Source organism: Hakea prostrata, chromosome 4, assembly GCF_041222555.1.
Source record: "Hakea prostrata isolate BN-2017 chromosome 4, UWA_Hpros_2, whole genome shotgun sequence".
Classification (NCBI taxonomy): domain Eukaryota; kingdom Viridiplantae; phylum Streptophyta; class Magnoliopsida; order Proteales; family Proteaceae; genus Hakea; species Hakea prostrata.
In genome coordinates this window covers 11,638,828-11,662,869 of record NC_142603.1, presented here as the reverse complement: position 1 = coordinate 11,662,869, position 24,042 = coordinate 11,638,828, and the positions used below count along the sequence as shown (strand labels likewise).

General features: G+C 39.2%; 1 protein-coding gene across 1 annotated transcript; it reads left to right on the top strand.

The window, feature by feature from the left end:
- Positions 1–311: 311 nt before the first annotated feature.
- On the top strand, positions 312–23,650 carry LOC149017883 (uncharacterized). The gene is made up of 15 exons (XM_089152215.1): positions 312–779; positions 1,021–1,423; positions 1,527–1,704; positions 1,803–1,942; positions 5,997–6,837; positions 7,033–7,133; positions 7,228–7,372; positions 7,451–7,519; positions 7,643–7,688; positions 9,920–10,413; positions 11,483–11,562; positions 12,661–12,796; positions 15,141–15,333; positions 23,255–23,337; positions 23,441–23,650. Exons 1-15 carry the CDS (start codon positions 689–691, stop codon positions 23,561–23,563), a joined length of 3,123 nt encoding a protein of 1,040 aa, XP_089008341.1. The 5' UTR covers positions 312–688; the 3' UTR covers positions 23,564–23,650.
- Positions 23,651–24,042: the final 392 nt, after the last annotated feature.

The window sequence follows — 24,042 nt, the reverse complement described above, 5'->3', positions numbered from 1 at the left end:
GTTGTAGAGCATCAAAGTCCGGATTCCAGCAACGTGGGGCCCACGGGGTGAAAACACTTTTGGAAAAACCAAAAAAAAAAAGAATTATCCGGCCCCACGTTTTGTGACTAGTAAAGCTGTCTTGTGCTACCCCGACGGGGTGAGGATCCAGATTCGACCCTTAGGCCTCGTTTGTTTGTACAGTTTTCGATAGTTTTAGAATCGATACGCAGGTGTTCCCGCACAAACATAGGCAAAACAAATTTATTCTTAATGCTCCCATGAAAATGACCGAACTTCTCCACTGTTACAAAACTGGAATCGGACAAAACAGAAGCCTTTTTAAGTAGAAGCATTAAATCCTTATTACGTAGCCGCATTTACCTTCGTTTCGAGTGAAAATCCATGCTCTCTACGCCAGAACACCAACTCCCTCGGTTGACAGCCGAAGCGATTTTGGATGTTTTGGTGAACAGGGTTCCTGCAACAATTGCTGGCCACATGGTCTATTATTTCTTCAATTTGTTCCAAATTCATCTTTATATGCTTCATAATCATTCAAGCTCAGAGCAGATTCAGAGTAGCCGAGCTAATCTTGAAACTATTTTCCAAATTTGTCTCTGTAGTCCATATGGAAAGATCGTCGTGCCGTCGTTTTGTCTGATTAAGATAAATTGATAGAAGAAAATATTCCAGGCGATTTGGTACCATGAAAACCTTACAAGATGTGATCGAGGAAGTAAAGGTTCGAACTGTATGGTGGGCGCTGGTCATCTTCGCATTAACATACTTCTTGTCCCGTATGTATTTCGTTGCGATTTCATTTCAAGAATCTTTTATTTATATTTAATTTAATTGAACTTCCCATGAATCGGATCGACTGAAAGCTTTCGAGTTACTAAGTGGTTTCTCCAATTTTAGTTGAATAATATCAAATCACCCGTTGCAGTTCTTGGTTGTGTTGACTGCATTCTTCCATCTTACCTTTTTTCTCGCATTCATGTTTCTGAATTTTATTTTTTCCTAATATTTTTGCTGCAGATACAAGTAAATCAATGTTGATGAACATTCCTGTATCTATTCTGTTAGTTTACGCATTACGGCTTCTTACTAGGGGGTTGGAGATCCGCTGGCGGGTTCAACCAGTAGCTCGACCGTCCTATCTATCGCACCTGGCGAAGAAGCAATTGTCTGTAGATGATCCTCGCCTTTCTACTTTGACGCATCCCCCAAAATGGAAGAGGAAAATTGACTCCCCACAAGTGGAGGCTGCCATTGACGACTTCATCAATAAGATTTTGCAGGATTTTGTGGTTGATTTGTGGTATTCTGCCATCACTCCTGATAGAGAATTCCCAGAACAGATACGCCTAGTAATTATTGATGTTCTTGGTGAAATATCAAAAAGGGTTAAAGAAATTAACCTTTTCGATTTGTTAACGAGGTGCTTTTTTGTTACTTTTCTAGGTCATCTACAATTTTTCTTAACTTTGATAGATACCTTTGTTTGTGTTCTGTCAGAACCAAATGAATCTCCAATGTTTCAGGGACATGGTTGACTTGATAGGAGACAACATTGACCTTTACAGAAGAAACCAATCTGCGATTGGTGTGGATGTCATGGGGACACTTTCTTCGGAAGAAAGAGATGAAAGGCTGAAACATCATCTTATGGTGTTTAAGGAGCTCCACCCAGCTCTGGTATCTCCTGAGTGTGAGTACAAGGTGTGAGTGGAGATGTCTGATGATTCTTTGTCTATTAGTTATTGATATTCTGCTTTGCTTTTTGTCTCTTGTAGTCATGTCTTTAGCTTTGCTTTCAGGTTCTCCAGCAAATTATGGGAGGCATATTGACTGTGGTGTTAAGACCTCGGGAAGTTCAATGTCCCATCGTCCACTCTATTGCTAGAGAGCTCTTAACTTGCCTGGTTATGCAACCCATATTGAGTTTTGCAAGCCCTGGGTAAGTGCTTTTCCTTACATATCTTTTTCTGTGCATATTGAACTTTGCAAGCCCTGTTAGGTTCTTTTCCTTACTAACCTACGTTTGTGCCATCACACACGCATATGCATACCTAAAGTATATCCAGGGCATTGGAATTTATTGAATAACATGACCATGTTATGATGACCCAGAAGAAGAGTTCGGGAAAATTGAAGATTGAGTAATGACACAGAGACATGAATTATGTAAAAACTATACTGTTTTAGAAAATTAAGAAATCTTATGATAACTTATGCTTGTTTACCTCCTTGGGCCATAAGAATATAAGGAAGCAGTGAAGTGATTTAGGACCCAAGCTAATGCATGTATTGGAAAAAAAGTGCCTTTCTAGGAAAGTGAAGAAATCAAATAGATGTAATAGAGTTATGGAATAACCATAATCAATTTAATTAGTTAGTTTCCAAGCTCCAGCATATGGATGCACATTCATACATTTGCCTCCTACAGGAAGAAAAAAAAAGAAGAAGAAGAAAAAGAAAAAAAGAGAAACTGAACCTTTCTAATTGAATGGATCCTTTCAAAGGCAAAATAATAAAAATAGTAGCAGAAGGAAGGAGCATAACAACATTGACACCATCTCTGCAGTACAAGAGCAACAACTCTTAACCGGCTTGCCAGGGTCAGATTTCATACAAAGGTAACTGAATAACCTTCAATGGAACCAGTTCTATATAATTTTATGCTTATTGTTTGAAGACAGAATAATAGAAATAGTAGCAGAAGGAAAGGAGCATAACGACACTGACCCCATCTCTGCAATATAAGAGCAACAACTCATTCTTAACTAACTACAAGGTCAGATTTCATATAAAAGTAACTGAACAACCTTCAGTGGCACCAGTTCTATATAAGCTTATGCTTATTGCTTGAAATCACTTGATTTTGGCCTCATTGAAAAGGTAAACCACCTTCAATGACACCAGTATCATGCTAAAATGAATAGTTTCGAACCTCCAAAATAGAACTGAAGGGAAGAGACGAAACTCTAAGCTCAATCAAGGGGTACTTTCACATAAATTCTAGATCACATAAAACTCTACATACTTGCTGGTAATAAAAAGAAAGCAGTCCTGTGTTGAAGCAATGTTCTTCTATATATATATGTGCACTGTATGTTTGATTTCCGCATCCGTTCCCTCCTCCCACCCTCAAGTTAATTGAGCAAAGCAACAGATTGAGCCACTTGTATAATTGCAACTTTTATTTAAATTTTTAAATTTAAAATTTAATTGTGGTACTGCTTCTCTAATTACTATGTTCTTGCATTGATGCCTGCAGTTTTCTATTTTTTTTTCGGAACAAACTACATGATGTGAACAAGGGTCACCCCCTGGCCTATCATAAGAGCTTCCCACAACATTTTTTAGAGATCCACAATCATCCCATAATATTTTAGACCTATTTGTTGGAAGATTCTGGGCGAACCCTTAATTTTAGGGAATTCAAGAAACCCTAACCCTAAAATTGGGTTTCCATTGCTACAATGAAGATGCAAGGAATTTAGCTATTGTTAGATCCTCAAGGAATTCTATTTAAAATAACAACAACCTTCAAGGAACACATTACCTATGTAGAGGTGGGATTCTTTTGAATGGTAAATGACTAATGGATTATCTGGAGGTGGTTCACTTATTCTTTTTTTTTTTTTTTTTTTTTGGGTAAGAAAGAGATGATTCACTTTGATATCAAATTTTGAAGCACATATGGGACTAAATAGAAACTTAGAATAAGGATATTCATGCACTTGTTTTTGAGTATATGTGGTTCAAAATTTTATATCACTTGTTAAGGAATTCCATATCCACTTTGAATCCAAGGAAATACCATTAATGGAATTGAATCTAGGAATTACGAATCCAAATTCCATTAATGGAATTGAATCAAATTCATTTTGTAACTGATATCAAATTTTGAAGCATATATGTAAAGGTTCAAAGAATACAAGGAAATACCATTGATGGAATTGAATCTAGGAACTAAATTGTGGATATCAAATTCAAAATTAATAATGAATTCTTTAAAAAATAGAAATTGAACCATTAATATGGAGGGGGGGGGGAGAGAGAGAGAGAGAGAGAGAGAGAGAGAGGGGGAGAATTTTTTACTGGAATTAAATAGAAACTGAAAATAAGCAAACAACTCATTTCCTTGGGAGGTGGATGAACTTAATAGGGAAGGGTGTTGTTATTTTAAATAGTAAAGATCAATTAATCTTATTAGTTACTAGTAATTAGGCTTAATATCACCTTGCCTCCCCTCTTAGTTGACCAAATAGCAAAAGTATCAAATCCCTCCCTTCTCTTAACTTTTTCAGTTAAGTGTTTTTTTCAAACACTCTAAAATGCCCTTAACTAATGTGGGTGAGGTAATTCTCCCTTCTCCCATCTTCTCCTCCTTAAACCTACTACCACACCCAAGTTAAACAGAAAAAAGAGCAAAAACAACCCAAAGGTTTCTCATTTTTAATTCGGCGACGAAGAGATGCAGAACTGAAGAGCTTGAAAGTCCTTTTATTATGAAGTTCAAGGTAAGCCACAGTAGTTCAGTTGACTTGGATAGGGATGATAAAACCAATATTCTTAATTACCCAAAGATTTAATAACCAAAGATTCTGGACAAAGAAGAAAAACACAAGCAGAAGAAATTGAAAGAAATGGCTGAATTGGCCCATGCAAAATTCTGCAAACCTACTAGTGATGCTCGGACAATAGCTTATGCTTTGCAGTTATTTGAAACACGCAGCAAACTCAACAGAGTTCTGTAAGAAAATGTGTTAAACCTGAAAACCATAAAGTAGATGTCCAAGCTAAGAAAGCAGCTTCTCCAATTAGTATTTCATAAAAGTTCCTTTGGTGTTGTGCACAAATTTCTTGTGGACTTACAGGACTGTTGATGATGTAGAACAGGCCTGGAGGATGTCCTCCAACATGCATCCCCTGCTATAAATAGGGGGAGCTCTTAAGACAAGGAGTCTGTGCTGGCTGGGCAGATAGGATTGCTGAGCACATCAGATTAGTTTCAGTGTCATCAGATAGAGACAGAAAAGCTAATGCAGCTTTATATCAACCTTGCATGGTTAAAGAAACCGTGTTCCTCCATCGTTGGTCGACTGTTTCTTGAACTACCCCTGAATTTCTGCTCTATACTGAACTCTAAACATAGAATGACCATATATGCACGGAGTGATAAGTGTGAAATCAGATTGGCTTGTTAAATTACTGCATCTCTCTGTTAAGAAGAGAATGGAAGGGGGATGTGAAGTTACCCACCTCGTTGAACTAGAAACTGAGGTTATTCTCTGTATTTGGAGTTGGAATCATGGAACAAAATGAAGTAAAAACAGAATAGAATCAGCAAATGAAATCAAGTAATAATATATATATATATTTATTTATTATTTTTTTTGGGGGGGGGGGGGGGGAGGAGGTAAAGAAAACAAGAAAATATTAGTCAAGGACATTTTGGGTTTTTAAAAAAAATATTTAACAGTAAAAGTATCACCTAAGTGAAAAAGTAAAGAGAAGGGAGGGGTTCAATACTTTTGCCAGGTAAGAGGGGCGGTAAGTGACATTATCCAATTAAGAGGAGGTCCAAGTGCTAGTTGGTCAACTAAGAGGGGAGGTAAGTGATATTAGCCCTAGTAATTGTTAAATTATTATATTTTTTGGTTATAATTTTGAACATCCTTTATTAATGACTTTAAGGTTAAAGGATTGAATGGGTAAGGGTCCTTAAGGAAATATAATTGTAGCCATGTCAATTTTGTATGTGAAATGTAGCACCATTCCCCCCCAAAAAAAAAAAAAAAAAAAAACGTAGTTAATCAAGCAAAACAACAGATCGATCTATTTGTATAATTACAACTTTTTTATTTATTTTTTAAATGTAAAACTTCTCTTCTAATTACTAAGTTCTTGCATTGATGCCTGCAGTTTTCTATTCTAATTTTTGTGACAAACTGATTTTTATGAATTTTGAAGGTAGCTATTGACTCTGCCATCTTCTTTTGCAGGTACATTAATGAGTTAATTGAGTATCTCTTCCTTTCTGGGAAAGAGGATAGGAGTAAAGACATGGATGATGATCAGTCAGCTGTAGCAACTGGTCATTACCATCATACCTCTGGTTCTGTAGGAGTTACTCAAAGTGGCAAATCGACAGCAGCAAAAAATGCTTCCACTTTTAAACAACAAAATGGTGTGGTATCAGAAATATCCAGCCAGACACATGATGAAGGTTCTGCCCAGCCACAGGCTGCAGATTGGGCAAGGATTTTAGAGGCTGCAACACAGAGAAGAACAGAAGTTCTTGCTCCTGAAAATCTTGAGAACATGTGGACTAAAGGAAGAAACTATAGAAAGAAATCTCAAAAACGTGCTAAAGTAGGAATTCTTCCAGCATCTTCAATGAATACTTCACAAACCAGTAGTACCGCGCCTGTGGGAAACTCCAAGGAAATATTAATCAGCAGACCTATGGTTTCTACTGGAATGGATGATAAGCTCTTGGTTAGGTTAACTGATCGAGAAAATCGTGATCCTTCACCAAGTGATAGAATAAGTATAGAAACAGGACGTCCTCCAGATTTGCACCAGGGACCATGTTTTGGGTCAGAAGATAATACTATTCTATATTCTAATGGTAGTGAAATGCAGACTCAGCGATCCAATAGCAATTCTTCTTTGCAAGCTCAAACTGGTTTGGAGAAAACAAACTCTGGAGGGTCAACCATTTCCAAGGAGTTGTATGGGCCAAGTTTGGGAGAGAATAAAGAAGAGGATGATGTTAAGGGTAATTCTGGTATGGTGATTAGGAAGGAAGGACTACTGCATGCGCCCAAGCTGGGGTGCCGGGTAATTAGTTTATTTTTATTTCTGTATAAATATTTGGGACTTATGAAATTCTAGAAAAATAAACTGGAAATCATCCATAAAAACTGAATTTAAAACTTATTCTTGGTCTTTGTCTTTGTTATCTAGTCCTAAAGGCAGTTTGTGAATATTCTGTTATGTCACTTCCACTTCTTGGTGGTTTCAATGTTTCTGCAGGTATTGGGAGCATACTTTGAAAAAATTGGGTCAAAATCTTTTGCAGTTTATTCCATTGCTGTGACAGATGCAGAAAAAAGAACCTGGTTTGTCAAAAGGAGGTATTGTTTATGTTTGTTTATCCACAATTCAATTCCTTCATTGACTTGTTTTTGGCATTTCTTTTTTTCGTCATTTAATGCATCTACCATGCAGATATAGTAACTTTGAACGTCTGCACCGACACCTGAAGGATATACTCAATTATAATTTACATTTGCCCCCCAAAAAGATTCTTTCCTCAAGTACTGATGATTCTCTTGTTCATGAACGCTGCATTCAGCTTGACAAATATATGCAAGTATGATACAACTACCTCTGTGTTTAGCATGTTTATGTATTTTTTAATTATAGTTTCTCTTATGCTTCTTTTCCTTAGGATCTTTTGTCAATTGCCAATGTTGCTGAACAGCATGAGGTGTGGGATTTCTTGAGTGTCTCCTCCAAGGTGTGAATCCCATGAACTTGGAATTGTAGTATTTAAAATGATTGATTCCAATTTATTATGCCTTTTTGTGCTGAATGACAATTGGCTTTGTCTGAACTTCATTTTTTTCCCCCACGTTTGAAGAGTTACTCATTTGGAAAGTCAAATTCAGTAATGAAAACACTGGCAGGTGAGTTTCTTTCTTCTGTCACTACATTTGCATTTCTTTGTCAAAGGGGAACTGTATGATGCAACTGATAGTCCATCTGTTTGGTCGCTACTGAAGAGCTAATAAATGAAATCGCTCCAATATTTTAAAGTTAAATTGTTTCAAATTTTTTTTTCCCTTTTTGAAGCAAATGATTTTTCCTTCTTTTATTTATCACCCTCAAAAACGCCTTTCCTCCACAATGCTCAAAACATGACAGATTCTGGTGTTTCCACTGCCCAGTGCTTGCTACATTTTAATTTCAGTCCTTACTCTCTGTTTTCTGATTCTCAGCCGAGTCTAGGCCTGCAATTGGAGAATTTGTTTGGTGCTCAAATTTCATTGTATGGGTAACTTGCCTAATAAGTAATCCTGAGGTGTTCTGCAGATGAACCTTCCCCCCCCCCCCCCCCCCCAAGGGATCTAGTGGGAGGGATTATTTTTGAGCTTTTATGTCCTTACAAATTATAAACTCCTACTGTGCAAGAATATTTTATATAAATTGAGTTCATGAAGTCAAGTTACCTTGAGCTCCAGCTAGAATGGCCATGTTTTTTTTTTTTGGATGAATAAATAATCAATTAAAGACGAAGAAGCAAATACAAAGAAGGATCCTAAGAACAAGGATCAAGGAGAAGAATGGATTTGGGAGTTGAGCCCCCAGGCAACAACAATGAGTCTGTTCCTTGGGGAGTCAACAATTGGGGGGAGGGATTAGCTGAGATTTTTGAGGTAACATCAAAGTAAATAGCATTCCAAATAGTATCTATAGAGCGAGATTTAGAAGTCCAGCGCCGGAGATTTTGTTCCCACCATAGATGATGGATTGAAGCACCAAAGACAAGCCTGCCAATTCGGTCACATATAGAGGTATCTGAAAAGTTACTCAAAACCCAAGACCAGTCCGGGCAAACCCAAAAGAGCGACGAGAGCGGGGCCAAATGAAGGTAAGGGCTTTTCTCCAAAGAGCACTAGAGAAGGGGCAAGAAAAGAACAAATGTTCAATATCCTCAGTGCTATTCCAGCAAAGAATGCAATTTGTGTTCACAGGTATATGGCGCGATACGAGGAAGGATTGGGTTGGGAGGGCAATGTTTAGGGCTCTCCAAAGGGTAAGAGAATGGTGGGGGATATGACCTTTGAACCATACCAAGGGGGGCCAAGTGGGGGGGGGGGAGGGAGAACGGAAAAGGCTCCAAGCTGAGGGAGTAGAGTAAACTTTGGAAGAGGAGGGGAGCCAAATAACTCTATCATGGGGAAGGGAGAGGATAGGGGGAAGAGAGTTCCAGACTTGCGTGAGACTATGGTGAGGAGAAGGGACCCAAGAACCATTAGAGATGAAATGCGAGAGGCGGGTAGATTTGGGGATGCGGGTCTCATAGATAGAGCGGGGAGAGAAAAGATTGATGAGAATACCCAACGGATGCCACGGATCTAGCCAGAATGAAGTGGAGGAACCAGAGGAGATCTGAATGGAAATGGCAGGGAGAGCATGGTGTCTCAGGAGAAGAAGTTTCCTCCATGTCCAAGAAGGATTAGAAGGGATAGGGACAGACCATAAGGAGTCAGATTTGAGAAGATAAGAGTGGACCCATTTAACCCAGATGGAATCATGGTTGGTGACAATTTTCCAAATGAGTTTGAGTAAAGCAGCGGAATTGACATCTTGGATACGACAAATACCAAGGCCCCCTTCAGATTTGGGCCGACAAATGTTGGACCAACTGATAGGCCGGAGGAATCGAGTAGATTCATGACCTTTCCAAAGGAAAGCACAGAAGAGAGATTCCATTGCAGAAGAAATAGCCTTGGGAATCGGGAAAAATGCTTCATGCATTTTGTGGTATTGTACTCTTTACCTTTAATAAAGTAAGAGTTCAGCGGCATTTTGTGGTAGCTTAAGCCTGTATTTGGTAAAGCTATTCTTTTCTTTTTTAATGGAAATAATTTATCATTCAATAAGATAAAAAAAATTGCAAAGCTGCAATGGAGAAACAAAATGAAAAAAGCAATGAACATACTTTGAAACTAATCTTTGATTACAAAATCAGTGTTGTACGCTATTTATGATACTTTGTCTATTTGATCTTTTATTTTACTCATTCTTTCTTGGCTGACTGTGACTTCTATCTGCTTAACAGTAGTTCATCTTCTTGCTCAGTAACACTTAAAGTCTTTACGCTTCTCCACCCCCACTGCCTCTTGTTTTACAGTAAACGTGGATGGTGCAATGGATGATATTGTGCGTCAGTTCAAAGGGGTTTCAGACGGATTGATGCGTAAGGTTGTGGGTTCAGCATCATTACCAATAGAAGCTTCTCCTTCCACTTCAAGCAGGAATATTTCCTGGAATTCAGATGACTTGAATAAACATTTATTAAGAAAAGCTGATTCAAGTTACGATAACATGGAAACGTCACAGTATTTATCTGATCACGAGGAAGGTGTCAAAGGTGGAGATAGTGACTGTGAGGAAATAGATTCTGGTGCAAAAGCTAATGGATGGCATTCAGACAATGAATTGAATTCAAAACATCTTTCACCTCAGGTGATCCAACGTGGTCGACAAGAGTCTAACAGCTTAGACTTTGATAGAGAACATAATGTAGTGGTGAAACCTGAAAAGATTGGGCCAGATGGATTTCCTCTGGCCAGTTGCCCTGTAACTTCTGATATTTTGAATGATACTGTTGGAGTGCCACCTGAGGTATGATGTCTTTATCAATCTATGTAGTTTCTTCCCCTTACTGCCTTCTATTTGTGTGGGAAATGTTGTTTGCATGAGCATCATATTCTTTGTGAAACATGAAATGATTGAAGTGCTCAATTCCAAGGTGGGAGACTTGGAGTATTTAAGGGTGCGGTTGTTGATGTAGGTCAATTGTAAGGAAGAATGTTTCAGTAATCTCTAAACAGCTCATGGGCCCCAGCATGGCAGCCTAGGCCCTCTTCTTGTGGTCCACTTCTTTTGTGCCAGTTCTAGGTCTGTTATTACATTAATTTACTAGTCCATGCATGGTGGTTTGTCCTCTCTTCTAGGATATCCTTGGTGGGCCTGTGGGTGATAGCTTGATGGACTGTTGCAGTCTTAGAAGATTCTTCTTTTCTTTGTTTCTGTTTCAGTATTGCATAGGGGTAGATTCTTCTTTTCTTTGTTGCGATTAAATTACTAAATTCTGAGTTGTTAGATGATTTGGAGTGTCTCAATTGTTAATTTTGGTAAAATCTGCTTGAAAACTTAGTCTCTTATAGGGGAGACCAAACACCTCCATCATCAGAATATCAGAATTACATGGGGACCAAACTAGTATGAATTCGCACAATAGGTAATCTAAGTGTATGGTCCGCAGAGCGTGTAGTCCCTTGTGTATGTCAAATACTAAATCTATTTGTCTTTGATCCGGACATTCTTAGCAGTACATTAAAACTTTGGAGTTGATTAGAATTAATCAGGTTATTTGAAAATGTAAAAAGGCAAAACTGGTGCCAAAGGCTTGCACAAGAGTCCAGAGGGCAATTTTCCTTTGCAGACTTAACCCAAATAGTTTTTGCTGAGAGACTGTTTCGATGCCTTGACCTCAAGCTACAACCATGGTCCACCGACCATTGTGCCAAGGCTCACCCCTTAGGTTATTGAAAATGTATCAGTATTTAATGGCCTGTCTTCAAGTGTTTATTGTGCTTATTTCAATTTTTCTTTAGCAGCAGCAGTGGCAATTAATTTTGGGTTTGTATTTCTCTTTCTTTTGACATGGTTTCACTGTGATTTCTTTCAGTGGACGCCACCAAATGTCAATGTTCCTCTGTTGAATTTAGTTGATAAGATATTTCAACTTGAAAGAAGAGGTTGGCTAAGGTAAGAAATAAATTTTTTTTTTTAAAAGTTAATTGTATTTCCATTTGGTTTCTGTTTGGTTGTAGGAAATTACTAGAATAATTAGGCCCTAATAATTTATTCTGTTTGCGATTTCTGATAACAAATGGTCTGTACATTATAATATGCTTCAGGAAATTCTGAGTATCTATGAGATTCGCTGCTAAAGTTTTTGTTTCTCAAACCTTTTCAATCTTGATCCAGTTCTTATTCTAGGTTAATATTCATTATGGTTGTTGGATTAAAGCAACATATATGCAAGAAAGTATTTTTCTTATAACCAAAAAGGTGAAGAACCAAACAAGGAGTTTCTCTATCAGGATGTGCATGCTGGCATTTAATCTAATAAAGAAACATTGATACTTGTAGGTCACTAGGGATCATATGTCGAGGCACTACAATTGAGCCAAGGCACTGGCCCAACCAACAGATTCACTGTAGTGACTCGTAAACTAGGGGTGATGATTGGCCCTAGGAGCGAACACGTGGGGGAAAGAGAGTGGGGTTGCCATAACCAACTGCTGTTGGTGAGTTATAAAAGGGAGGGAAGATGTGAGGAGAGAGTATCAGTTATCTTGTAGTGTTTGGCCAGCGTGTGCTATAGGGGGTGACTGGCACCATCGTGACAGGGTTTGTTCCTTTATTTTCTTTCTGTAATTGCTACCATGTGTGTTCTTTGTTATTCCAGTAATTCAAATCTTAGTCCAGATAGGAGTTTCCTACAAGGGAACAATAGAAGCTGTCTGAAGAGCCTGATTAGAGATCAAACAAAATCACTTGGACACCTAGGAGGCAAGGTGGGTGCCTTGTCACCTAAGTGCTTAGGCACTCCACCACCCTGTCACCTTAGAAACACCGTCCCACTTTAAAATTTGATACCAAGTTTGTCTTTGTGTATTTATTGGGTGCTATATCCCTTCACAAAAGCAATTTCTGTAGTATATCTGTGTCACCTGGATTATAATTGTCATTCAGTTATCCTGTTGCCTTGTATTTTGGTTCAAAAAGTATTTTAAAATGGCAATTTTTGTACTCATGTTACCCGCCACTAGTGGTCACTTGCTGTCTTTCCTTCTGCAGAAGACAAGTTTTCTGGATTTCAAAGCAAATTTTGCAGCTGGTAATGGAAGATGCCATTGAGGATTGGCTATTGAGGCAAATCCATTGGCTCCGGAGAGATGATGTTGTTGCTCAAGGGATCACCTGGGTCCAGAATGTAAGGCTTACATCTATTTCTATTGTCATTTTCTCATTTTAAACTTCGATCCCTCGAGTCCTAAATTTAAGGCCTAAATCAATTTTCAACCATCACTATCCTGATTTTAATACTGAAAACTTGCAATACTTAAAGTTTGCAGCATATAGGGACATTCCCCCCCCCCCCCCCCCCCCCCCCCCAAAAAAAAAAAAAAAAAACACACACTAATAATGGATAGTAGTTGTAGCCTGAGGTGAAGGTATCTAAGCATCCTCTCAGCAAAATCTGTTGGGATAATGCTGCGTTGGAAAATTTGCCCCCTGGATTCTGCTCGTGCGGAAGCCTTCAGCACTGGGTTTGCCCTTTTTATAGTAGGAAAGAAATTTTTTATGTTTTTTGATAAATAAAATTTGCTATAGTAATGTTCTTTGCACATTATATGTGGTGAAATAGAAGAATTGGTGTTACGGGGATGATTTTGGGGTCATTTCAAGAGCCAAGATCATGGTTTGAAAAATTGGTCAAACAAAAAATCCAGAACTCGGCCAATTGGTTTACTTGTTTTTGGTTGAAATGAAAGGCAGGATTAAAATTGTGGTGAAATACTGAGATCGTACCAGGATCTTGAGTTGATGCTGTTATCTTAACTCATATGTCATCTCCCCAGTTTTACGAAAAAGAAGATGTTTTTCAGATCTCAAACCATGCTCATGATACAGTTTTTGGCATTTCTGGAATTCTCTCCTGGCAAAGATCCAAAAGTTTAAGGGATAGAGTATTCTGGGTGATGATCTACATGTAACTTCCCATGAATTTTAAGGCCAATATTTTACAGTCTAGTTACTTGGTGGAAGAATTAGGAGAACCTATAATAACCATGCTAAGCTAAGTTATTTATTTCCATCTAGTGGCCAGAGTATAACTATCACTGGTTTTGTATAAGTTTGAAGGATTTATGACCAATGAGGTCCATCCTATCTGTCACTCATTTTCTGATCTCCCTCTCTTCTTCTTCTTTTCCTTTTTTTTTTTGGGGTGTGGGGGTTGGGGGGGAGGGTGGGTATGCTTTGGCTATTATAGTGTAGGACTTTTCAAGGAAGCTGAGTACCCAGGCCCTTTGGACTGAGATTCATCTTCTTAATACTTTACTGTTGAACATGGGGAGAGGACTTGTCAAAACTTTTTTAGGGGTACTTTAATCCATGTACACTCTGTGAAGGCCTTTTTGTTTTGGGGGAAAGAGGCTACAGTTGCAGTGTGGGGAGGGCTGTGCTTACTTGGATCGTTTGGTGTAGATAGTTCCTGAAGCTTGAAGAAGAAGAAGAATTAAAATCGCAGAAACACAAGCACTAATCCAGCCGTAGGTCACCCTCCTAGGGATCCCACGAGGCCATGACTTCTCTCAAGTCTATTCTTTCACTCACAATTTTTCATTCATCAAAAACTCAAATTTGCATTGCAAGAATAAGCTATTACACAAAAAAGACTCTGACTTGAGTTGGGAGTCCTTAAGGGATAAGGACACCCCCTCCCCCGCGCATTGACCAACAAACTTTAAAAGGGAATCTAATTACTACAAGTGGAATCTCACTAAAACACACTTTAAGTTAACTTAAAAGCATATGCTAATTAAGATAACTTAGGACTCAAGCAGCAACTTTAAATCAAAATAGAAATCTCTGAACAAAACAAACTCCTAAAAGATAAGAATCCCTTTTAGATAAGGAATCTTATCTTATCCACAACTAACTAACTTCAACTCAAACTAAAACTGGCACATGACTTTCCAACTGTGACTCCAATTATCAAAAGAAAAATAGAAAAGGACTAAAAAATGCGTGGGTTTATTTCAGCTAATTAGGGCTTGATCCCAGGGAGTAGAAAATGACCAAATGCCCTTGTGTTGGTTCCCCCCCCCCCCGGGCTTGCTTCAGAATTCGAGTTTGCTTGGTCCCACTTTCGGCCCTTCTTGGGCTGTCCTTGGCTGGTTACACCAGTTAGAGATGAAAAAAGGTTTTTAACTCAGAGCTCGGGTTGAGAAACACTGGCATTTGCTTTTTTCTTAATGAACTGAGAACTGCAGAAAGTTGTCTCAAGTTTTTTGGCATTGATATAGGGAAACAGTGGAGGAAGATGGGTAGTACTTTTTCCCCCTTAATTTCGTGCTACTTTGATGATGTATAGCTAACGTCTGTCTCATTGAAAGAGTTATAACTTAAAATTGTTATGTCATAGACTGACAGTTCTCTTTTGTGTGAGCTACTCTTTTAATAATTCACCTGAAAAGTTTGTATCATGGAACTTACTTCGTTGATAGTTCTTATTGTTTTATTCTAAATTTTTTGAGTCTCTTTTTTGACAGGTTCTCTGGCCCAACGGCACATTCTTTTTAAAATTGGACAACATTCAAGGTGATATAGGCAACTCTAATTTTGGCCAGAAACCAACACAAAACACAAACAGTTGTGCCGGCAATAGGATCTCTAGACCAGGATCTTTTGAATCGCAGCTTGAGGCAGCTCGTAGAGCCAGTTATGTCAAACAAATGATCCTTGGTAAGAATTAATTACTTCTCTCCTACAATTTGCAAAGTGGTTACATGGTCATTGCCTCCCTCTTTCTCAAACAATATCCTGAATGAATCCATTTTATTAGTTATGCTATTTGATGAATCCTCATATACTTCCCTGCTGTTCGTTGGATGGTTTCCTTGTTCTGCCTACTAACCTCGAATAAAATACTGATACCAGTTCTCCAGTTGAAGTCATTGTAATAGTCATGATATTAGCAGTAATATAATTATCTGATAATGTGATGCAGGATAGGCAAAATATCTGATGTGCATGTACACTTGAATTGATTGAAAGAGAAAAAAGAGAAAATAATTATGAATAACACCGTCACTTGACTTTGACATTGGAAAAAGCTACAATCCTAAATTCAATACAAAAATGAATCAAAACAAACCCCTCTCCCACAACAACCCCCCCCCCCCCCCCCCCCCCCAAAAAAAAAAAAAAAAAAAAAATGTCACAAAACAACCTACCAATCTTGTAGTAAATTTTGAATGGTTTCTTGCACCAGTGTGCCTGAAAAATAGTTCTTTTTTATTAGACAATGTTCTAAAACTCAAGGATTTAGCTTGGTTCAATTTTCTAGTGACAGAAATCAAGGTTTTAGGTTTCACTATTGACCATTCAACCAAAGATCTGCCTGTTTTGGCTGGCCATATGGGTGGTCAAATGGCCATATCTTGGCCTGAAACCTTGGGAAAACCCTGATCAAGCACTCTAAACATGGTAAAATCCTCAGATTGTATTAAAAAAATGGTATTTTGGTTGGTAATGTATGTTGTATCTTGACATAAATTCATTAAATATATCCTATTCTGTACGTAATTTAGTGTTGGTTTAGTATTAGAACTCATAAGCTCAACAAAAGAATACCAGGATTTTCCTTTTCTTTTTAGGTACCTAAACAGGGTTAGAGACCCAAAAAAGAAAACAAGCTACACTACAGAAAGGCTGGGTAACTCCGCCTGCAGGATCACCGTTGAGCCTGGAGGCAGATCCAAAAAGAACACCAAAGACTCTTCAGCACCAAAGGCATCCTTGACATCCAGTTGGGGGCTATATTGGCATGTCTAGAGATATGAGATACCAAAACCAGCAACAAGGAATTCATGATGATCTTAATTTCATCCACTAATCTGGCAGGCGATCCAAGTATCACTTTGCCAGTGGAGATGCAAGAAATCTCCTCTAGGGACTCAGATTCGATGGCTAAGGATCCATGGAAGATAGCAGCAAGCCCTCCTTGAGCGCTAAAAGCTCTGCTTCAAGAACTGATGAATGAATTTAGCATAACCATCTGTAAGCACCTGTATGATCACGAAAGACCCCTCCAATTTGAGTATAGTTCTTTTTCTCATTTGCTGCTGCATCAACGTTAAGTTTGGCTTCCACCTGGCTTTACCTGCAACAGCTTGGTTCCAGCAATGGCAGCCCTACATGAGGTCCAGGCATCAATAATTGAGGTCGAGAATTCCTTGATAGGAACCAACCCTCTCCCAGTCAATTAAAGTCCTCTTCATGGTGATCTTTATTACACGATGTCCAAAGCTAGAAAGTGGCGCAGGTGGAGATAGTTGGCCCCTGATCAATCCAGCTCCTTGATGAAGAACCCACAAGATTCACCTTGATCCATTCCCTTACTTCATTAATGCAATACCATGAGCAGTAATGTGAAGGGAGAATCTTAGACGAAATTCCCCATGCATAACAACAATCCCTCAAGACATGGAGGGTGTCCTCTCTCCCATTCAGAGTTCAGACAGAAGCTGCACGTCCCATGGTTCGTCAACTGAAGTCTTCTTCTTCCTCTCATTAGTAAGAAGTCAACCATGGCAAGCTGATCACAATAATTAACAAATTTCATATGGGGCTTGGAGCTTCCAAATGTCCTTCCATAACTCTGCATCCACTCTTTGTGACAGCAACATATCCAATTCATTTCTATCACAAGGCTCTCACAGGCACTCCAAACCAAAAAGGTTCCATTACTCGGGGGCTTCCATATCCAGACATTACATAGCCATAGGATTCAGAGTTCTGCAATTTGCAATTTTAATGCAAACTTCATATGGGAGGAATATACTGAAGCACTCCCACCTCCAGTTACTCTTACAATCAACATCCTCTCCCATAAGATCCCATTTGGGAAAGGAGAAATATCAACTGTAGCAAGGATTAGATTGGTTCAACCCAATTATCTATCCAAAACAATAAGGACTTACCATCACCAACCGGAATCTTGCTGTGACTAATCACCACCAGAGCGGCATTGCAACTTGCCTTTTAGGGAGGAAAATCCATTATACCCAAGGAGAAATGGTTGTGCCTTTTCGAGGTCACAAACTTAGCTTCAATCACTTCAGACCAAAGGTGTTTTTTTATGGAGGGACTTCAACACCAACTTCATCATATGGGCTTCATTAACCATAGCAAGGGGTTAGAAACCCAACCCTCCAACCTTCTTATCATTGCAGAGAGTATCCCAACTAACTAAATGCATCCTTTTCTGGGAGAGAGTATCATCTGAAATAAAAGAACGACATGCTTTCACCTTGGTTAGGATCCCTTTAGGAATAGGAACTATTTGCCCCCACGACAACAGACTTAGCGAAGGTCACCCTCCCTGTCAGAGATAGAGAGGAAGCCTTCCAACTCGTAAGTTGATTCTTGACTTCAGTTAGAATATAACTGTAGGTGCCCTTCATCAATCTATCACTCGAGATGGGTACCCCAAGATAATGCCCAATATCTCTCGTTTCTGCATGTCCACTCAATTGGGTGATCTCATTGATTGGTCGTCTCCTTAGATTCTTAAGAGAAATAAATGCTGGTCTTTTCATGCTACCCTTGCTCCCAGAAGCACCACAGAATTTGTCGAGAGTGTCAGTCACTGAGTCTGACTTTGGGAGGCTTCTACAAATAAGACAGCAGCATCAACAAGCATTAGATGCTGGCTTATCCACTTTTGGAACTAAGGCAATAAAAGTCTGATTGAGCTTCTTATCAAGCTCACTGGTGAAGGCTGCCTGCACTATTTTAGATAATGAACTCCCTGTAATATCCCAACAATGCTGGTAGAAGGCAACTAGAAAACTATCAGGGCCTAAAGCCTTCTAAGGTTTAAATTTGCTTGATCGCACCTGTGAGGGAAGACAAGCAAAAGGAATCCAAGACAGGAAGCTGATGAAGAGTAGTTAGCATACCAGTGGAAAGCTCAGTTTCAGAGAATAAGGCATTGAAGAAATTAAGAACGTGCTACTACAAGGTCTTAGTATCAGTCAACCATTCACCCTCGTTGTCACGAAGCCCCTCAAGGTGATTTCTTCTCCTTCTAGCTACAGTAGGCAGGTAGAAATACTTAAATGTTTTGGTCACTTTGAGTTGGCCACTCCTTTTTGGGATTTCTGAGCCCAAAATATCTCTTCACGCTTAAGGACTTACTCAAGCTCCGTCCTCAATTTCTGCTCCAATTGAATGAGAAAGGATTATATATGCCAAAGGCTATTCTCTTGGATACCCCAAATCTTGCATACAACTTATTTCTTTGATTCTCTAACCAGCCGAAGCACTTTATTCCACTTTATAAGGTAATTCTATAGCTTATTTAGAGCCACATGAAGTTTCAGGTTCTTGTCAAAATCTTCCTTAACTGTATTAGAGAACTCTTGGTGAGTTAACCACATGACCTGCATTCTGGAGGGATGCTTCCAAACTGCGACTCTGCTAAGATTAGAATCTATAAGAGTGGGATGGTTATCTGACTTTAAGCAAGGGAGAACTCTAACTTCTGCTTCGGAGAATAACACTCTGCAATCTGTGGAGTAGAAACTCCGATCAAGCCTGCTATAGATGCAGGAATGTCCATTCCACCTTGGCCCATGCCACGTGAATCTAGGCCCTATAAATCCCATATCCGTCAAGCTACACTTGTTGACATTCTCCTTAAACCTGGAACATTTTTCTAGCAGATACTAGGAAACTCCCTTTTGCTTCCCAAGAGTCAGCTACATCATTAAAGTCCCCATAACCAACCAAGGCCCCCTGAATGGCGTTCATAGTCTCTTGAAGATCATTCCACGTCAGTTTCATTGAGACTCAATTGGACTAGCATAAGATGCAGCTAGGAACCATGTACAATTCAAGTTGTCCACTACTTCAATGAGGAATTTCTACAGTCTGGAGAAGGTTAAAGCAAATCTCTTCATTAAGATTAATACACCAATGTCGCCGGACAATACCCACTGCATTACTTCTAAAACTACTCACTCCCTTGATTTTCTTAATGACCTCCTCTGCTCTGGAACCACTGATTCAAGGTTTGAGAATAATCAAGCAGTCAGGTTTGTATCCTTTTTTATAATGCTTGAGAGTAGTAATGAAGTCTTTGCTACCCAATCCCCTACAATTCTAGCAGATCAATTTCAAATTAAACAAACAGCAAAGAGAGGAAACAGAAGCCTAGGATTCCTCTTCAATTTCCATTGTCCGTCCCTTTCTCACCATCATCAACCTCAAGATTTATTTGATAAGATTCTAATCCAGATTGGGATCGGCAGCCTAGAGCTCTCATGCAAGGACGTTAACTCTTTTGGGTCCAACTGGCGAGAGTCGTTTGGGACAAAATGGTCTACACCAATATTCGGTGACACATTTTCCTTCCCATTATGTGCTTCAGTTAAACTTTCCATGTTTAGGTTCGCATGAGAGTCCATGCAACCCAAACTTTCTTTTGCATGAGAGAGATTCGAATGAAACTTGGGATTGTGTGCTGATGGTGAGGGTAGCTTCTTCTGGAACTCTGCGTTAATTTGTTAAAGGACAAAATTTCCTTTGATGATTCACCTGAAGTCTTCACCCCCAAGTGGCCCCCCTTATTATAATTCTTCACGATCATGGATACATTAACAGTATTTTCAGTTACTCCCAAATCTTCCTCAAGTTGGCCCCCCTGGGGTTTCCCCCTTTTTTTGAAAATTTTAACCCCCCCTTTTTTTCCCCCTTTTTTTTCTTCACCATTGATTGAAAGAGCCTTGAGTTGTGAGCCGGATTGATGCCCAAATTTTGGAAATCCTTGATTTACGCGCAGAGATCCCTCATTCACTTTGCTCAGCATATGGTCCCACTTCTACGCACCATTCAAGGCCCTTGCTCAACAAGTTGGTTCTGACCACCAGTGCCATTTCCCTGATTCCAGCGAGCTTCACTTCTCATCCTGGGCTTCTATACGAGGATCCAGAGTCCGTAATTTTCCTTCGTATTCACACCTAGAGCCTCCATCCTGGTTTGCATCTCTCCTTTCCTGATTCTCTGGATTAGCAGTACCTTCAATGATCTTCAGGCAGCTATCTTTTTGGTGACCGAAGCATCCACAAATAAAACATAGGAGGTGTGACGATCCGTAGAGACTAGAGATCATGGTGGATCTTCTTCGTTCTTCTGAATTTGGATAGGAGGGGCTTGGTCAGATCAATTTCGATGCAAACTCTATCATACTTACCTTGTGTTGCCATTTCAGTTGTGAGATGTCAACTTTGATTCCTTGTCCAACTCTACTACCAAGCTTTGTGAGGAATCCCTTATTGAAATACTCAATAGAAACACCCGCAAAACAAACCCATCCAATGAGCTTCTTCAATTCGGCCCTCTCCAGATTGAAATCTGGTTCCTAATGTTACACTGAAACGTAATGGTCAGCAACAACCCGTGACCCCTCAGTGAGAACCCGTCTGTAATCCTCCTGGATTTATGTTTCCACAGGTTGCTCAATCTTCTTGAAAGCAGAGCATAGCCTACTTATTTGCTCACAAGTTTTATAATCACAGGTTGCTTCCATGGCTGGCGGAGTCTCTCCTTCTCTTCCTTGGTTAACACAATGTTAGGGCATAAGGGATCCTAGTCCTCCTCCAATAGTTATTTTCTTCATCACTCTTAGAGTCCCATTCTCCCATGTTATCATAAGAAAATCTGTCACCGTCAAAATTGTTGTCTTCTTTCATCGTCAACTCCAATCCCCACCTTCAGATTTTCTCCCACTGATAACCGTCTCTGCATGAGTTTCGTTGCCTCATATGTGGAGAAGACACCCATCAACAGAGCCCCTTGCCCTGCTTAATCTTCTTTGTACAATGTTGGACTTGGTCCAGCTCTTCGGCAGAAGCCCCTACTGGCGAGCAGTCCTCCATTCGTAAGTTTTTTTGGGGTATATTGGAATCGGGATTGAATCAACAAAATTATAAATCATTTAAAAGATGCAATTATTCCAGGAATTTCTCAAGTCATCCAAAACTTCGGGATGCTATTTTCTGTACTTTAAAATCATCATGTTTCTTTTGATAAATGGAATCTCTAGATGTCAATAGTAAGCACCGAAGAGAATAACCTTAAGGTCCAAAAATGACGAATCCTCCAAGACACCTCATGGTGGTTAAAAGAACAGGACAGCTTGTTGATATCTTGCTGGAAAATCCTACAGTCAACAAGATTTCAAGCAACATCCCCACGTTTATAGGTCTTCATCTTCAGAAGTAAAGCTAAGTCGGTGATGTCCTGGATTAAAGTGTATGTTGTTCTAGATTCATTGTGGCCATAAAGTCAAGTAGCATACTTGGTTTCAGTACTAGTAATTACTTTGTCTAGAATTGAAGGCCCCTTCCCCCCCCTCCACCCCCCCCCCCTTTTGGGGGAGGGTTGGTGCAGATATATTGAAAATGTGACATACCCAAAGGTTGGGGGGTGGGCGGAGGGGAGTTACAGGTTGTCGGTGGGGCACTTACAGAATATCTAATAGAGCTGGCACAGAAGAAAAAAATGATATTAAACTGACCTTTTCTAGAACCTTGATCCAAGTATTAGGTTTATGACTATTGCCTTTGATGCACAGAGTTTGTGTTGATTGGAAGTCTGTGTTTGTCCAGAGACATCATTGTCATATTATGCTTTGTTGCTTTACATTATTGTTTCCTATTGTACTAGACACAGTTTCATCCTGTTGTTAAAACTTTATTCGTCTCTATCTGCAATTAATAATTGGCTATGATAAGTCAGATTCCTGTACTGATTGTTATGCAGGAATATTATAAATAATATTTGTGACTGGCATGGTCTCACCAGGTTCTGTCAGTTTTTCACCATCATCCTGACCTCTTCCATCTTTTCTCTCCTTTTTTGTGAATCTGGTTTGTCTAGTTCTGTACTCCTCACAGAAGAGAACACCCTGCCTAGGAGAGCATCTTTACCTTTCTGATGATAGCTAGCTTGGAAGATGTTATTGGCTTGAGCTTTCCAAGCATGGTCAGCATAATTTGCTACTTTATTATATAATGACTTCCTAACTTTGCTTACTGAGCAGCGTCCAATTTTAGCCTAATCATCAAGCTTCCAGTTTGCTTGGAAAACCATGCAACAGTAAAAAATTTCTTCAGTGTCTTGATTAGCATGTTACTGGCAGTTCTCTAATATTGCATGTAGTAGATTATCATGCACCTGAAATCTGATCATTTTCACTATAGCTGTAAAAAATTAATGATTCAATGTGAGGGATATTGTTGAGGTTATCTTCTTTATTGAACATGGATTGAAAAACTGAAGATTTGCTGTGTATAATATGTAAAATTGAAGCGCCAAAAACCGTATTTCCCTCATCAGTGTGAAGATTGGATATCTCCCCCTTGCCCCCCCCCCTCCCCCCAACCCCAAAAAAAAAAAAAAGAAAAGAAAAGAAAATAAAAAGAGATAATTCCTTCTCTTGAAAATAACTGTGGATGTTAATTCCAATGGCATACGTTGAAAATCCCGTTAAAAGCTAGGCAGCTAGTTTTTTTCTCCATTGTCTTGCATAACCATGGAGACAGGGGGTTTCACTTATTAGGCAGATGCAATAAATGGAGAAATCTGGTTATTTCAGGTGGAACTCCTACTGCCATAGTTAGCCTGATTGGCAAGAAACAGTACAAGCGCTGTGCAAGAGACATCTACTATTTTCTTCAGGTTCGTGCTATTAAAGTTGTTGCACCTTTTCACGTTCTATATTATATACTATCTCTGTTCTTTCACCTCCTTTTTTCACAATGTTGTTTTTTCCACACTGCAGTCAACTATCTGTATCAAGCAACTTGCATATGGAATGTTGGAACAGATACTTGTCTCAGTCTTCCCTGAATTGCAGGATCTTATTGTGGACATACATGAGAAAATGCAAGTGCAGCCTGTGTAGGAATTATTGTCACTGGTCCATTCACCACCACCGAGAGAGAGACGATGAGTTCTCTCTACATAATCGCTGGAAAGATTTACCACTGAACACCCTAATGAAGTCTGCCTTATCCAATCACCCAGAAGAAAAGTTTGCCTTATCCCATTCTTCGGTGGTTGCGAGGGTGATCATATTTGGCCAATTCTTTTGTAACATTATTCTTTTAACTTGGATGAATGCTGCTTACTCTTTGAAGAACCAAGGAAGGACGGAAAGGTGCATAGGTTTCAATCACTTTTGGGATGTTGCCAGGAGCCTTTTATCTCTATCCCATTCTAACTGTACAGATTGTACATTTCTAGTCTGTATAGAAGTCAAATACAGTATGAAGGCTTTCCCACCAATATTAGTTACTGACATTCAGCAAATATTTGTACCAGTGGGAATTGCTCAGTTACTAGGGTTGTCCACCTGCAATTCTTGTACAAAATTTTAGTTAG